We start from the raw sequence: 17904 nt of genomic DNA on the forward strand, positions 1-17904 counted from the left end.
CTAAATCCAGGGGACTTGTGTCCTCTTCCGGCTTCTCTGGTAGTGCACTCACAAACATATATTCACACAGGTACAAGTACAGATAGACAGCAGGCACACGCACACACACACACAATTTGAAAGAGAAGACAGCTTCAAGTTCTATCTCTTACTCTGTGGCCATGGGCAAACTACTCCTTACGTCTGTTTTCTCATTTGTAAAATGAAGATGAAATTGTATAGGTTTGTGAAAATTAAATGGAAGAGCGTGTATTAAGGGCACGGCCTGCACCTGCTCTATAGTGAGCATTCAATGAGCATCCAGTTTTACTGTTAGATTTTTAAGAGTCACCATTATTCTTTTCAATAATCATTAAATATTAATCCAAACTGTTCAACCAGAATAGAGGGGGGAAGTGAGCACACCCTCTCAGAATCTGTCATGGTAACTTGTAGGTGTTAGCTTAGAGATACCCAAGCCAAAAGCCAGGAATACAGCCCAATTGGTAGAATGCTTGCCCATCATGCATCAAGCCCTGGGTTCTATCCAGAGGCCAAACTTAGTTCGTTGCTCACGTGCTGACCACCTTGGCTTCTGAGACAGGGGCTTACTGGTTTGGAGCTGATAGCCTTTGCTGGCTGGTGAGTTAGCCCCAGGGATCTGCCTGTCTCTTCCTCCCTGGTACTGGGATTGCAAGAACCCATCATCACATGTAGTATTTTTACTGTTTTTTAGGTAATCTGAGAGCGTGAACTCAGCTCCTTACATTTGCAAGGCAGGCACTTTACCAACTTAGCTCTCTCTTCAACCCCGTGGATTCATTTTAGGGACTCAATTTAGTAATATCTGTGGAACACTGACCCTGGCTGCTACTAAGTAGTGTGCTGAATTTCCACCCAAGGCTGACCGAGCGCCTTCAAACCAGTCCCCTAAGGGGCCAGGGGGAATGAGCTCAAAGCAATGGCTAACAGAAGAGTGCAGATATTAAACAGTGGGCGAGTTCTCCACAGGTGGCTGACCTAACCAGCTTCCTTTCCTCCAGTCTCCATTAAAGAGCACATCCTGCATCTGGAACTGGACACAGACAACAGCTACACAGCTGGACAGCTTTCCTTCCCACCTAACAACAGCCAAGGGTCACTACACATTGGAGGTGTCCCAGGTAAGTAACTCTAGTCGCAAGTTTTCACCAGCAGTTCTGGACATTTCTTCTTAACCAACAGCTAAGGTGCCCCAACACATGAGTAAAGACAAGGGCACAGTGGAGTTGCCAAGGCCCTTTGCCCCAGCATGGGGGCACATCTCAGGGTAGTGCAGGCCCCATGACTACTGCTTCCTTTGGTCCCAAGCCTGTCATTTACAATCCTCCTGTAAGAGGCCCCATTAAGTCAGACGCCTGTGTCAGAAAATAATCAAGAAAGCTGATGAAAAACGATGCTCTCTCCTCCCCGGCATTGAGTTGACTGTGAGTCCAAATGGGAAAGCTGAGCAGGTTGAGTCACGTTCACTGAAATGTTGCCTGGAAAGGGACCTTTTCATTCTCTCAGGTTTTATGTCCCTCAGGTAGTCTGCTCATTAGCTTTATAGTCCCTTCATGATCCATAAAAGGTGGCAGAGTTGAAGTTTTTATCTACTGATTTGGGCTATGGATGCTTCTTCTCTGGAGGAGTCTATCTCAACAGGCAGGAGGGCCGAGCCAGGGGGTCTCTGGGTCTTTCTAAGAATATTCTTAACACCCCTGGTGCATTTACCTCGTGGCATGAGCTATCCATCCAGTGCCTCTTCCTTTCCTCTTTCAGACAAACTGAAAATGCTTACGCTCCCTGTGTGGAACTCATTTTTTGGCTGTCTGAGGAATATTCAAGTCAACCACGCTCCTGTCCCCATCACGGAAGCCACAGAAGTCCAGGGTTCTGTCAGCCTCAATGGCTGCCCTGACCACTAACCCTGTGGCAAGAGAAGCCGCCTTTGGAAGCACCCAGCATAGCTCCCTCCCCTATTCAAAGCCATGAGGACACCATCAGCACATTTTAAAGCTGGTCTCATTTTGAATCCAACCACACAGGCCCATCATGTTGTCATCAGTGCTATACATGTATTTTATATAAAAATCCCATTTCTTGAAGAAAATGAACAAATTGTTATTTAAACATGCACACAATGCTTTTGTTAGTATTGGGTTTTATCCACTAAGAATTAAATGCCTTTTAGACAACTTTTTTCTAGTTGCTGAAAAGAAAATCTCATTTAGAACACTTTATGAATACAAAACTTTGAAATATGTTAAATTGCTACAAATCATGGGGTTAAATAAATGCAATGCACTCTTCAACTTAGGACGCTTTTTAAGCAAGGAAAGCCAAGGGCTGATGACCACTGCCAATTATATTGGTTTTTCAGCACCTGTTCAAGGTACTGAGCAGCTATGTGCTCAGTGTGTGAACTACAATGGGGTTTAATAAGTCAGCCCTGCCCTGAAGGGGCATGCACTACAATTAGAGAGACATATAATGCTCATGAAACAGGAATTAACAAGCTGAACTACTGAACCCATTAATTAATGAGGCTCCCTGGCCTCCAACCCTTGCCTTCCCCAATCTGCTAGCAAGTAGGTCTAAATTACTACCAACCCCTTGAGAATACAGATCATCCAGTAGATGTGCTAAGATTAATGTATGCGATATAATAAAGCTATATGTATCTTTGTGCACATATAAGGAGGCCAGAGCTAAACATTGGTGTCTTCCTTAATCACTTTCCACCTTATTTATTTATTTTGAAGCAAGATCTTTCACTGAACCCCGAGCCCAGAATTTTGACTGGCTTTGAACACCCAACATGTCTCTCCAGGATTGTCCCATCTCCATCCCACAGTGCTGGGGTTACAGACATGTGCCTAGCTTATGGATAGGTGCTGGGGACCCGAACTCAGATCCTCTGGCTTGTGCAGCAGGTATTTTACCCACCAAACCATCTAGCCAGATCGATGACTGAAGCTTTTATGGCAAGCCGACAGGAGCCAACAAGAAGAATAAATCACCTTTAGATTTATCTACAAAATAATGCATGATACAACAGACCAGCATTATTACCCAGCACCAGTTGTGCTAATGAAGACAATGCAAAATTTCTGCATATTCAACTCTTTGTTAGGGAAGAAAGAAATACTGGGTATAATAAAATTGGGGATAGTAAGAAAATTTGGGTGCAATATCCCTATATGGTGTTCTTATAGCTATATGGTCTCTGCTTCTGGATGTGAGTCCCAGCCCTTGTTTGTCTGAGTTCCCCCCAATACAGTCCTCTGAGTGCATTTTCCACCAACTGCAGCTGTACATAACTGGAGTGCTCTCCTGCAGAGGCAGCTCCCTCCTTCCCACGGCAGATGCTTAGCAGGAGCTGTGGGTAATCTTTAGGGATGCTATGTCAGCTCTCCAGCTGAACTGCCTGACTGTAAGTCAGGTGCTTCAGAATATATTGATTTTCAGATGAAAAAAAAATATCCTCAGTGGTGGGCCTGGCATCTGCTGGAAGCTCCTCTCTGTTCCCAGTCATCAGCAGATTGTCGCATCATGCATGGTCTCTCTCCTCAGTTCTTGCTGTTACCCAGACTATATCTGCAATGTTCGGGACCCTACAAGTATGCCGCACTCATTAGTACTGTGTGTCTGTAAGCAATCTGTGGCCTCGCCGTGGGACAGCTGCTTCTTTTTTAATATTTCCTTACTTTTATGTACATGGCTATTTTCCCGTATGTATGTCTGTGCACCGTGTACATACAGTGCCTGCTGAGGCCACAACAGTGTGTCAGAACCCTGGAACTGGAGTGACATTACAGATGGCTGTGAGTTACCATGTAGCCACTGGGACTAATCCCTGAGTTTTCCCTCTCTGTTTTATAATAACAGCATGGAGAACAGCCACCCATCTGAATTTGCTGGTTAAATCCCAGCCACCAATGCTCAGCGGAGTCCTGGGTGACTTCAGCCAGCAGACCCTCAGTGTGGCCACTCTCCAGTGAGATGTTTGCTCCTGCAGTAGATGTTTCTGCCTCTGCAGGAGCACCATCTTGGTCGACCACCAAGCACAATACAAATATAACCACTGTTTTGACCGATGCTCTCCACAGTGCCTTGGGGAGCCCAGCACAGGCCACCCCTGGTTCCTGCTATGGTCTGGATATTCTCACAGGTAGATAAGTTTGGTCCTACAGGTCAGGCACTGAGAGGTGCTATGAGCTTTTGAGAAGTGGAGTTGAGAGGTCCTTAGGTCATTGGGAACTACTGTTTAGAAAGGTATTCTGGAACTTCACCCATCCTTTTCTCTGCTTCCTGACTCAGAATGTGGCTGCCAGTTCCACCCTGACACAGCCTCCCACTACAATGTGCTACCACTGCCATTACCAACACTGAGCTAAAGCAAGCGCCATGCCCTTGAACTGTGAGGTAAATTGACCTCTCTCTGCAAAGTGTGTTACGTCATTTAGCTTTTGTTCATTCAAAGCTGATGAATACAGTTCCATGTGGGTTTGGAAACAGCTTCTCTATGGAAGCAAAAACATCAAATACTTAGAGAGCAACCATATGCCGTGACAAGCCTGCTCCTTCGAGCAATGCTCAGCGTACCTGATGGCCTTGCTCCTCAATATGCAAGGCTCTTCAGTTTTTGCCATGCTCTCTGTAGCTCCGTTTCAGAGGTAACCAGCACAGGACAACAACTTCCCTTCTAGGCAGAAGTGGCCTCACCCACAGAGGACATTGGCACAATTCCTTTAGCTGCTCTTTCTACTTCCGCCCCCAATGTCAGGCTGGAAAACAGAAAAGGCCAACTTCTGTCCCATAACCACACCTTCTTCCAGTTCCCACATTCCTTGTTCGCTTTCTGCGCAAAAACATGTTGTGAGAGGAAAAGATTTGGCTTATATTTCTTTTCTTTTCTTTTTTTGTTTTGTTTTGTTTTGTTTTTGTCTTTTGTTGTTGTTGTTGTTGTTTTGGGGTTTTTGGGTTTTTGGTTTTTGGGTTTTGTTTTGTTTGGTTTGGTTTGGTTTGGTTTTTCGAGACAGGGTTTCTCTGTGTAGCTCTGGCTGTCCTGGACTCACTTTGTAGACCAGGCTGGCCTCGAACTCACAGAGACCCACCTACCTGCCTCTGCCTCCCGAGTGCTGGGATTAAAGGCATGCGCCACCACTGCCCAGCTTGGCTTATATTTCTATATCACAGTCCATCATTGACGGTAGTCTGGGCAGGGACTGAAGTAGAGGAATGCTGCTGCTTGGTGACTTGCTCCCTCTGGGCCGCTTTACCTGCCTTTCTTTTCCAACCCAGGTGGACCAGCTTAGGGGATGGTACCACCCACAGTGCACTTGGCACTCCTACGTCAATTAGCAATTAAGAAAATGTCCCACAGATATGGCCACAGGCCAGTCCGATCTAGGTAAGTCCCAAGTCACTCAGGGTTGTATTAGGTTGACAGCTGGTTTCAGGTAGGGTAGAGCCACCCTGAAGAGACTGAGTTATTTCCTAGGTATGATGACTTCAAGCCAGTGCATGAGTGAAACAGTTTTTAAAACTATATTCTTTCAGTGAATGTAAGTGGTATATGTATTCGTTATGGAAAACTTAGAACTGTGTATACTCACATAAGAAATTACCCATGGGGCCAGAGAGGTGGCTTAGAGGTTGAGAGTACACACTGCTACTGTAGAAGACCAAGGTTTGGATCCTAGCACCCATGTCAGAGAGCTCACAACTGCCTGTAACTCCTCTCGTTCCACGGAATCCCAAATTCTTTTCTGGTCTCTGTGAGCACTGCACTCACATGCACAGACTCCATGTGTAGACACACATGTGTGTGCGCACCCATGCACACATGCACAAGTGCCACACTTAAGAATAAAAACTGTAATAAGTACCTATAATCCCACTAACTCAGAAGTCTGTTTATATTTGGTGATGTGCCCGTTAGTCTTTTTTAAATCCACATTCACTTCCTTATAAAGCTACAGGTATATATTTCCCCTGTGACTTTAGGAGTAGCCTGTTTGCAAGTCTTTGCAAAGTATTTCATTCATCTGATAAAATTTCCATAATGTAATCCCAGTGTAATGTAATCATTACTTAATTGGGAATTTTGCTATTTTTAAAGTTGTAGGCAACACTAAATGAAGATGTCTTATGATGTTAATTTATTCTCTTAAGATAATTCCTTAGAGGTGAAAGCAATAGTCAAAGGGCATGGACATTTTAATGGTTGCAGTTAGTTATTGCCAAATTGACTCCCAAAACATCTATCTTCAATAAGATACATTTTTAAACAGTCTTAGCCCTTGAATATACCTCCCTCCCAGGGCTTGCTTATGGTCTATCAAACTGAGAGCAGTCCTTTGAGCCATGCGGCCCCAGGTGGTCCAGCCTGACCCACATCACCTTCCTGGAACCCACAGCTAGCTGATGGATGTTTGGCTCTGAGGGACAATTCTACTGGTGATATAAGAAGATGGAGTGTCCCTGGAGCCTCTGGGACAGGCTCAGAGTCACATACTGAGCCAAGGTTGCAGAAAATGTCCTGATCTAAGATCTCCCTGTCACTGCCGAGGTCAGGCCATTTTCCTAACTGGAGCAAGACACTGAGCAGAGGATTTGAATGTGGTACTGTCCTCTCCCTCAGCAGCCCTGTGCCTCACTCGCAGATCCAGCTGCTTTCTCCTATACTGCAGAAGTTTGTGTTCACTGTGACTAAAGTTCTCATGGAAGTTCTTTCAGGTAAAATCTCAGCATTTAATATTTTTTACTGTGTGTGTGTGTGTGTGTGTGTGTGTGTGTGTGTGTGTGTGTGTGTACAAAGGCACACATATAAAGGCCAGAGGACATGTTGCAAGAGCTGGTTTTCTCCTTGCATTCTGTGCTTCCCAGGCGCTGAAGTCGGGCAGTCATGCTTGGCAGTAGGCACCTTTACCTGCTCAGCCTTCTTGTCAGCCCAAATTCTAGGCTTTTTAACTGGTAAGAGCCCAAAGCCCCCCATCCTTTCAACTGCCTAGGTCCCAAACAGAGAAATCCAAAGCAGAAGCTCCTGACAGAGAAAAATTAAAACTGATACATAACTACAGATATTTATGGGGGTGGTGAGATAATTCAGTACACATGTGCACAAGGTTCATCCCAGGGTAACTAGCATCTCCACCTCCCTACACTAGACACTTACCGTTTCCTAGAAACGGGTCCTCTAAGCTCCTTCTAGGCCAGCACAACAAACGGCTGTGAAATAGCATCAGCCGGTGTGCTGTAGAATACAAGGGCTTATTCCCTAACCAACTGTATGCAGGTGCCATACTCCCCCTCCCCCTCCCTCCCACTAAGCCCCTAGCCTCTGTTGAGCACCATTCTATTCTCTACCTCATGAAACCAACATTTTAGCTCCTATGTAAGAGAAGGAAGAACTGTCTTTACGTGCATGGCTTATTTTCTTCATCTCCACAGCTCCATCCATGTTGTCACAAATGACAGGATTCGTTTCTTTTTATAGCTAAATACTATTCCATTTTGAGGCTCTGGCACATTTTCTTTACTTGTTCATCTATCACTGGACCTTACCTGATTGCATATCTTGGCTGTTGTGGATAGAGCAGCAGTAAGCCTAGGACATCTCTTGTAACCTGACCTTCTTCCCCTTTGGCTATTAGCCCAATAGTGGACTTGCTAGATCACAGGGACATTCTATTTTTAATTTTTTGAGCACTCTCCAACTGTTTTCCATTTTGGCTGCACTAATTTACACTGAGTAGCAGTGTATATGAGTGTCCCTTTCTTTCCATCCTTCCTGGCATCCACTTACAGATCGCTAACAGCCGTTCTCACCGGGATGAGTTCATCCCTCACTGTGGTCTTATTAGCATTTAACTGTTGTGAGCCATGGTTGAGTTACCTGCAGCTGCCCCCTCTGTCCTGCCAGTCTTCTCTCCACTCTGCTGGAGTGTTTTTTTTTTTTTTTTTTTTTTTTCTTCTTCTTCTTCTTCTTCTTCTTCTAGAAGTTGCTTAGTTTGTTATAGACCCATTCATTTATTTTCTGCTTTTCTTATCTTGCTTTGGGGCTCTCTTTTCAAAGCGTTTGCCTGCATTTTCTCCTAGTAGTTCCGCACCCTCGCTCCATTTTGAGTTAGCATTTGTATGCAAGGTTCTACTGCATCTTCTGCAAACACAGCTCCCTTTGCTGAGACACTGTTGTTTACATGGTATATGCTGGAAGCACCTTAGTCAAGTGTCTGGGTGTCGGCGGCGCATGAGTTCCGATTCCCTGACCTGTGTGCTGGATTTTATATTAGTGCCATGCAGTTTGGGTTAGACAGCTTCTTAGGGTGTTTCACATTATCAAAATGTCTCCAGCTTTGTTCTTTTTGCTCACGACTGATATGGTGATATCTGTCTGCTGGGCTTTCTCTCTCCTCATCTGTGCCTCTCCCACTCTCCATCTCCCCATCTCCCATGAGAGGTGCTGGCAACTGCACTGTCCCAGATCCTTCCAGTGCCCTTGCTCGCCTAACGGTATAACGCAGCCCACCAGCAGAGGACCTCCAGAACTACATTGTCATGTTTGACAAGGCAGCAGTGACATGGCTGGAATATCCCCGGAACTGTGCTGGGAGCCTGCAGCATTGTTCTCCGAAGGAGAGGACAGTCTTGAGCTGACCAGCGCTGCTTCCTGGAAATGTTTTCTTCCTTCCTCAGAATGGTGTCTGTATCCCAAGAATGTATAGAGAAGATTCAGTTCTCATAAGTTTTGAATGTGTGGTTTATTTCATGCTTCGTGAGTCCACGCTGTAATGAACATTCGGATTTGCAGTGGAGAAAGATCCAGAACTTTCTGAAGCCCTGAGGTCTTCGTGAGTGCACAAAGGGCTCAGTGAACACTAATTAGGCCCTTTGTTGTGAAGCTTTTGCCAATTACTTGGTAAGATGAATTATTTCATACTCAGATCTGCATCCCTGGAGTTACAGTGGAGCTATAAATGGAAGATCTTGGCATGAAATCCTTGTAAAGACAAATCTCAGAAGTTTTTAAACTTCTCCTACAGCAAATACACTTCGTCTGAAATAAAGGCTATACTCTGGAAAAATAAGTGACAGAACCTATCTGGCCCCCTACTGCAATGCTATTGACACAGTAATGTTCTTGGCATCCATGATTTCCAAGAAACACAATGCCACTGTGATGGGGAGGCCTCTATTAAAGGCCAAAGCACATGGTAGGGTTTGTGGGTCAACCAAAGACCAGCTGTGGCTGTGGCTGTGACAGCTCTGACAAGCCAGCTCTCAATAGAACTGTCTCCTATCCCTTAGTTCTTTCTGAAGTCATTGGAACCTGAGCTATTCCTTGCTTCCTTGAGCTGATATTCCAGTTTAAGCATACAACCTTTTTCTCTTGTGGTTTGGAACATTCTAGAATTTTGATGAACAGAAATTACCTCTGTTATTTCACAAGCCCTTTTTTGAGAGCTAAGTAAGAATATGTATGTAAAACTGTGTGGAAGGATTATTGCTATTGCTACTGCTCACAACATTTAAACATGGAGTCAAAGGTTAAATAACAGCTTGGGTGTAGCTCACCTGGTAGAATGCTTGCCTAGCATGCATGAAGCCGTGCATTGAGTCCCCTGCACCACAGAAATAAGGCATGCCTTTAATCCTGGCTCTGGGGAGATGGCAGCCCGAAGATCAGAAGTTCAAGGTCATCCTTAGCTTCATATCAAATTCAAGGCTAGGCTGGGATACACAAGACCTTGAACCCAAACACTTAAAATGTAACTAAACATGAAAAGTATGGACATCAAAGATCTCATAAAGATGTTTCCTGACTTCTGACTTGATCTCTTTTCCCCACCTGCTCTTCTAAGGGGACAAAGGAGGAAGTAAGATGTCCCCTGGGTGGTGGGTGGTACTACTGCTTCCACATGCAAGGCAGACTTGAAGTTAAGGAGAAACCTTGACAGTAGTTCAGGGTATGTCACCCCAACTTTCAGGTGCAGGCACTGGCCTTTCTTTGACTTGGGCTTTTTTTTCTTAGCTAGTGAATTCAGCTTTCTTTGCCTATGCACAGGTCAGTCATGTGAGGGATTAGGTCCCAGGTGGATCTCTGCAGGAATGATGGAAACTGGTATCTTGTTCCTGTATCTCCTCTGGCACACTCCATGCTCGTGGGCTGAGTCTCCAAGTCCACACTCCAGCTGCCTACCATGGTACCTCTGTCTGCAGCACTCTGTCGAGAGCAGCTACTTCCTCTCTCCCATGACTGGTGTTCCCTTAGCCTCCCACAGAAACAATATATTGCAGAGGAAGCCAAGCCTATGTACCTTCCACGGAGTGGAGGAGCACATCCTAGATTTTTGTGACAGAATTCATTTTTTATTTTTTAGAGATAGTCTTACTATGTAGTCTTGGCTGGCCTGGAACTCATTATGTAGACCAGACTGGCCTCAAACTCTCAGAGATCTGCCTGTCTCTACCTCCCAAGTGCTAGGAATAAAAGTGTGTACCACCACACTAGGCCATAATTGTTGTTTTTATAAAAGCAATAGGATTGTCAACAATGTTCTGCTCCATTCCAATGTACTTGGACTCATTAATAATGAGGCTGGGATATATGTTTTGATGTGCTTGCCAGCGGAGTGTCTGTTGAATAAAATATATATTGGCATTAATGATACCTATATATTTGTGATTTAGTTTAGAAATAAATTTATAGTATATTCTCTCTTTATCCCTGGGAAGGAAAGAGGCTCATTTCTAAGACGGCTCCTGCTACCTAAGTCAAATCAGCAAGCACTGAGGTCAACGCTTCTATAATTTCCAGACCAAGTGAAGGCAGACACATATTCTTAACCACGCTGGGAAAAAGAATAGCCTAAAGGCTTCTGGGAACAGAAAGTGGCTTCCTTCCAGCTGCTTCAATTCTGTGTTGTACAGCGATCTGAATCCTTGCCATATCCCTCTTTTGTTGTTGTTATTGCTGTTGTTGTTTAATCTAGGAGGAGGAAAGGACAACAATGTGACAGTTTTAATCTGATGTCACAATATGTCTGCTTGAAGCCAGGTAGCTGGCTAAGCATTTGAAGACTTAGAAAAAGACAATGTTAGTGTGATGGCTATTTTTCATTGTCAATTTGACTATATCTAGAATGAACTACAATCCAGAACTTATAAAGATCTTGTAAAAAAAAAATTAAAGAAAAGCTTAGGTCCAGGCAGGGTAGCCTACGCCTGTAATCCTAGCAGAGCCTCCTCCAGGCGGCCTGTGGAAGACTTTCCTCCTGGCTGCCTTCAGATCAAGATGTGGGACTCTCAGTTCCTCCAGCGCCATGGTTTCTCGCATGCTACTAGGCTTCCCACCATGACGATACTAGACTGCACCTCTGAACCTGTACTCCAGCCCCAGCTAGATGTCTGCCATTATAAGAGCTGTCTTGGCCGTGATGTCTCTTCACAGCAATGAAACCCTAACTAGGACAGTTAGCTTACATGATGTATCAAAATTAACTTCAGATATATTGAACATTCAAGTGAGAGAAATGAACTCACGGCAGTGCTAGAAGAATACGACTCTGGGCGTGATCACACGAAACTCAGACGGCAGAGTGCCATGCCTGAAGGGGACAGGACAAAGGGACAGCAGCTGGCCCTCTCAGCTTGTATAAAGGCTTCTTAATTTTAAATATCCCATACCTATATACACAGCAAGTGAAGGGAAGTTTAGTTCCTCCTTTGTCCCCTTGGAAGGCAAATCAGGAAATCAACTTTCTGGATGGCAAGAAATGCAACTGAATAAAGCACTAAGAAAAGATTTGTAAAATGCCAGATAGAAAACATTCATGTGTTTTCTACATACGCAAACATATAGTACAAAGCACTGATGTCAGAGGAAAAGGTGGGACGGTCTCAAATTCCAGGCCAGTTGGAACTATACAAAGAGTTCGATACAGTGAAGACCTGAAAATAGTAAAATGAAAGTCTTTACAAATAAACACAATGAAATGACCAAAGGGCAGGAATATTTACCAAAAGAGAAATGACAAATTGCTCCTAAGAATAAGACAGCCATCTTCAATCTAATCTAATTAATAATCAAATGTAGTGCTGTTACCTGTAGTATGGACTAGATTACATAAATAGCATGAGAAGCAAATAAATACATAAAAAGTAATTTGGTTGCATATTGACAGCCTTTTGAGGGAAGAAAAACATCAAGTTGGCAGTAGATATAAAACTTTGTAGATGTACTTTCTATTTCCTTCTTATTTGTCTTAATTGTGAAAAGCACACACAAGCAACTCTTCTTTAAGACGCGATCTCACTGTGTAGTCCAGGTTGGCCTCGAACTTACAGACCCACCGCCTGGCTCTGCTCCCTGGGCTCTAGGACTAAGCATGCACCACTACCTGCAGCCCACGGACAACAACCAGACTGCACAGTTGTTCATGTTGCATTGCTTTGCTTGATGTGTTATGGATCGTTCTATGTTATGTGTATATGTGATGTCCATTCAAGCTGGAAAACCATGCGCTCCTGGGCTACAAACCTGGCTTAGGTAAAGAACTGGAGACGGGAGGCTGACGGCCTGGGACCTCTCAGATGAGCAAGGCTGCTTTAAGGGTAATTCACTGTATGGGGAGCTCCCTGAAACAGACATCATCTCCCTTTCTTCCTGCTTCCATCTTATGCTGCCAATGTGACTGTGTCATCTGACTTAACCTCCAATATGTATCCCATCCCTGGTGCCTAAGGCCAGTTCATATAGGAGAAGAACCACCTACACAAACTCCTGCTTTCACCAAGAAGCAGCATCAGGGGCCCAGCTCTAATGAAGCAAGGAAGGGAGTAACCATGGAAACATGGTTAATTTCCAGTGACCGGCAGATAGTCCCTGGAAACTGGCTGGCTGTAATTGGACTAATGAGCCACATAACCAGAGAACCCTGACACTTGGACCACAATGCTGTGACTCCCATGGAGACGCTGTGACATGCAAAGTATAGTCCAGGCCCATGAGTACTCAACCCTTCCCACTCCTGTGTACTTGATAAAACTGCATGGAAGTGAACCGTTCTTGGAAGAAACAAAGGGTGCCACCCAAGAACTAATCCAGAAAGAAGCTGGTCACCAAACCTTTAGCTTTCCCTTCATCTTGCTATTTCTCAGCTGCCTCAGCTTCTCCCACTGAGCTAGCACAGTGTTGTTCTTTCATTAAGTAACTGGCACATCAGCAGGTATGTGGTCCCGTTAGCCATAAGTCATAGACCTATCACGCGGCGATCATGCCCTAGAACACACATGAGCAAGCCTTGTCCTGGACAGCCTGGTGCCCTAATACATGGGAGAGGACAAGACATCTGTATTTTATTAAGTGTGATTCTCATGCTGAGCAAATATGGAAAGATACACAGTTGGAGGAACAGTTTCATCAGAGAGAACTTCATATTTGATTCATTTCAGATGAGATTCCTTAGAAAATGATCCTTTTTGCTAGCACCCAAATCCAACAGCACCAGAGTTTTTAGGACAAAAGCCCAGATTCCAGCAGCCCCAAAACACCATTCAAACAGAGGAGTAAGGGGGAAAGCAGAGAGAGATTTAGTCAATGAGATCACTCTGGAAAACACAGATAAAGGGATCCAGTGACCCCTCACCCATAATTCATGCACAGGGCACTGGTGTAAGCTTTGGATTTAAATTGAGGCAGACACAGGACAGGCAAAGGTACAAATAATTAACAGCTCTGGTCTAGTTGTGTCTCCTTGACCACTGTCTCGGCACTGGTTCTGTAAGACAGTTCACGGGAATCCTTGTTACGTAAGGGACAAGATTTCTCAGAAGATGCTTTCTGCTCCCAGGCAAGGCCTCACCCTATGGGTGACTGATTTCATCTGGGTGTGGGTGGGGCTCGTGGGCTCTGTCCTACAAGGCTGTGCTGTTCCTGAAACCTAAGGTGGTCACAAATTTAGGACAACAGCTTGTCACTGTGTCTTTAGTCTGGACAGAGCTCCTTGAGTGACTGGTGTGGACCTGCAGAGATGAGCCAGCTTACTGCTTTGAATGTGAAATGTAATCTTTAACCGTGGGTTTAAAACTCTCAGTCCCCAGATGGTGGCGCTGTTTGGGAAGGTTGTGGAGCCTTTAGGAGGTGAAGCCTTGTTGGAGAAAGCGGGTCACGGGAGGCAGGCCTTGAGGTGTTATAGCTCAATCCCACTTTCTGTATCCTCTGGGCCTCTAACTGTGACTGCAGTGTGACCAAACAGCCTTGGCTTCTGCTGACGTGCCTTCCCCACCAAGGTGATACGGTTTTTAACTATACTCAGAATAAAGCTCCCTTCTAATTGTTGGTTGTTTCAGGAAGAGAAGTGACTAATCCAGCAGATAACCGGAAGCCAAAGAGAAACATAAAAAGTGAAGGTAGAGATGCCAGCCTTTTTTGTTGACTTTATGTCCCCCAGTGAGGGGGCTGATGTTTCTTATCAAAATCATCTCCTAAGCCAGGCGTGGTGGTGCACGCCTTTAATCCCAGCACTCAGGAGGCAGAGGCAGGCAGATCACGGTGAGTTCGAGGCCAGCCTGGTCTACAAAGCGAGTCCAGGACAGCCAAAGCTAACACAGAGAGACCCTGTCTTGAAAAAAAAAAAAAACAAAAACAAAACAAAACAAAAAAAAAATCATCTCCTAAGTAGAAGTGACTATTTCACTGACAGAATCAGCACAGGGATTGAAGTGGCCTCTGAGGGCCAAGCAGCACTGACTTCCTGAGCTGCTGCAGCCAGAGGACATCTATTGGTGCAACACAGGAAATATGAGGGAATTCCTGGTGCTTCCCGATGTCAGAAGCCATTTTGTTTTGTTTTGTTTTGTTTTTTGTTTTTCTTGAAGGCAAGGAGTAACTCTTACCATTTCAACAGACGGAGGAAGTACCCAGGCCATGGGGGAATGAGCATCCCAGGCAGATGGGGGAGAAAGAGCCAATATAAGGAGAAGGCAGACAGTGTAGCCAAGAAGAATCAAAAAAAGAACGTGCAGAAAGTTTAGCAACTAGGGAGCATGTGGGTGAAGGGACAGCTCTAGGGGATCTGGACAGGGCCTTGCAGAAGATAGCCATCCCTGACATCTGCTACGAGGCATCAAGTTTAGTCAGAAAGAGGCAGTTGGTTGGCGTCTTCGGTGAGAACAATTTCAATGGGTTGGTGGAGGCCAGGTAACAGTACAGCAAAGCAGGGTAAGTGGGAGGTTAGGAGGTTGGCAGCCCAATTACTCCTAACTACTCCTCCGGAAGTTTGGTTATAATGAGAGGAAGGAACTTCCTCAGGATCAAGATAGATTTCCTTTTTTCTCTAAGAAGGCTGAACAGTGTTGTCTATTGGGGAAGAATTGGCTTCTAGAATAAAGGTTTTTAAAAAATGAAAGGTAGAGGGAGGACGGCCTAAATAGGTGATAGAATGGGGCGTGGTCCTGGAAGACTCTCTCTGGGAGGAGGTCGCCTGGAGAACGGGTCAGAGAGATGGCTTCTTCTGATGCTGGGGAGGAGAGAGTGTGGGGTCAGGGAATGCAGGAAGTCACTGTTTCCAGGAAGGCAGGAGAGCTGGTTCTCTGCAGAGGAGGCAGAATGAAAGAGGGGAATTGCCAGTGTGTGTTATGGGTAGCGTGGACATCAGCCGGCCAGGAACATGGGTGGTGGTTACTGAGTAACTGGGAATTTTAATTAACACTTTCATTTTCTATTTTATAAGTGCCAAGAATGAAGTCATTTTTTTTTTTTTTTTTTTTTTGCGTCGTTTGCAGCCTGAGTGGCTTACCTCATCCAGTGACCCTCAGGTTACACAGCACAGGCAAAGCCTCTGGGGCAGACGCCTATGTCTCACCTAGAGGCCTGGTCTTGGAACTTGTAATTACTAAGGCATTTCTGCTGTTCCAGTTGTTCAGCTGGAAAACAAACCCTTGACCTCGTGTTCAGGGACGGGTCCTTTTCCAGTTCCCAGTAAGAACAATCAGGCATTCAGAAGAGATGGCCGCTGAAACTTTAATTTTAAAAAATATCTTTGAAATATATAGACCTTTAACTACAGTAAATTCATGTAGCTTTCTTTTTTAAGATTTAAGTTTTTATTATGTGTAGATGTGTGTGTGTGAGTGTGTGTATATGGATGTGTGTGAGTGAGTGTGTTTCTGAGTGTGTGTATGTGTGTTTGTGTGTATATGGATGTATGTGTGTGTGTGAGTATGTGTGTTTCTGAGTGTGTGTATGTGTGTTTGTGTGTATATGGATGTATGTGTGTGTGTGTGAGTATGCGTGTTTCTGAGTGTGTGTATGTGTGTGTGTATGGATGTGTGAGTGTGTGTGTTTCTGAGTGTGTGTATGTGTGTTTGTGTGTATATGGATGTATGTGTGTGTGTGAGTATGCGTGTTTCTGAGTGTGTGTATGTGTGTTTGTGTGTATATGGATGTATGTGTGTGTGTGAGTGTGTGTGTTTCTGAGTGTGTGTATGTGTGTGTGTGTATGGATGTGTGAGTGTGTGTTTCTGAGTGTGTGTATGTGTGTTTGTGTGTATATGGATGTATGTGTGTGTGTGAGTATGTGTGTTTCTGAGTGTGTGTATGTGTGTGTCTGTGTATGGATGTGTGAGTGTGAGTGTGTCTGTTTCTGAGTGTGTGTATGTGTGTTTGTGTGTATATGGATGTATGTGTGTGTGTGAGTATGTGTGTTTCTGAGTGTGTGTATGTGTGTGTCTGTGTATGGATGTGTGAGTGTGAGTGTGTCTGTTTCTGAGTGTGTGTATATAGATGTGTGTGTGAAGGGGAAATATGTACATGAGTGTAGGTGTCCAAAGAGGTCAGATCCCTTGCAACTGGAGTTCCAGGCAGTGGTGAGCCGCCAGCTATGGCTTCTGGGAACTGAGCTCAGGCCCCATGCAAGAGCATCACCTACTCCCACATGCTGAGCCGCCTCTCCAGCCCCAGCAGCTTTCAATTTAAAGTGTCCTTTTCCAAACTACTTGATATACATGGGTGAAAATATCATAATGAAATGTAATACAATGAATATACACAAATAAAGAAATTTTAAATTCAAGAACCTTCGGAAAACAAAGAATCCTTTTGCATAAAACTGTTTGATTTCGGCAAAGGCTAGCCTCTTTTAGGTAGTGTCACTCAGGAGATACGGCAGAGTGCGGTTCACCTGGGCTCAGATCACACCGACAGCCACCATGAGGAGCCTTGCTGACCTAAAGCAGCTTCTCTCAAGGGACGGCAGGTGCTTCCACATGGCAGTCCTGCATGCCGCTGTTTACACTAGCAGGCTCCTCCAGGAAAGGGCGTCACAGAGGTTTCCTGGCTCCCCCGTACTTAACACAGTCATACTGAAAGCACATAGAGAGTCAGTGTGCCAAGTGATGTGGCCTTCACAGTTACTTTTGAAATGTGGGAGGTGCAAGAGCCCTCAGTTGTCTCAGACAAGGATGCACGACAGGACCTCCACACGTCTCGGAATCTTATCAGCTGCTTTTGACCTCGGCAGCTGCCTCCGCGGCTGGCTGTTAGCGCAGAATGTAGTTGAAGTGAGAGAAATAGCTTCCATCAGGCTCCCAGTTTGCACCATGCTGCTCTTCCCCCTGCCACCTCTAACCCTCTCTTAGGCTGAGTCTTGTCTGTAGGGGTGGGGGGGCAGGGTCACTGTAGCAGCGGTTCTCAACCTGTGGCCTTGACCCACAAAGGACCACTGGGAAAATACAGATATTTACATTACGACTCGTAACAGTAGCAAAAGAACAGTTATGAAGTAGCAATGAACATAATTTTATGGTTGGGGGTCACTACAACATGAGGAGTATTAAAAAAAAAAAAAAACACTGGTGTAGGGGAGACTGGTCCCCTGCCCACTCAGATCCTGATTAAAT

General features: G+C 44.9%; 1 protein-coding gene across 1 annotated transcript in view; it reads left to right on the forward strand.

The window, feature by feature from the left end:
• Window positions 1–2666, forward strand: part of Lama3 (laminin subunit alpha 3) — a 227444-nt gene extending 224778 nt beyond the window's left edge. The window contains exons 74-75 of the mRNA XM_051163755.1: window positions 1023–1142; window positions 1780–2666. Of these exons, the coding sequence (XP_051019712.1) occupies window positions 1023–1142; window positions 1780–1925 (266 nt within the window). The 3' untranslated portion in view covers window positions 1926–2666. The remainder of the gene's footprint in view (window positions 1–1022; window positions 1143–1779) is intronic.
• The last annotated feature ends 15238 nt before the right edge of the window (window positions 2667–17904 follow it).

Source organism: Acomys russatus, chromosome 20 (genome assembly GCF_903995435.1).
Source record: "Acomys russatus chromosome 20, mAcoRus1.1, whole genome shotgun sequence".
Taxonomy (NCBI): Eukaryota; Metazoa; Chordata; class Mammalia; order Rodentia; family Muridae; genus Acomys; species Acomys russatus.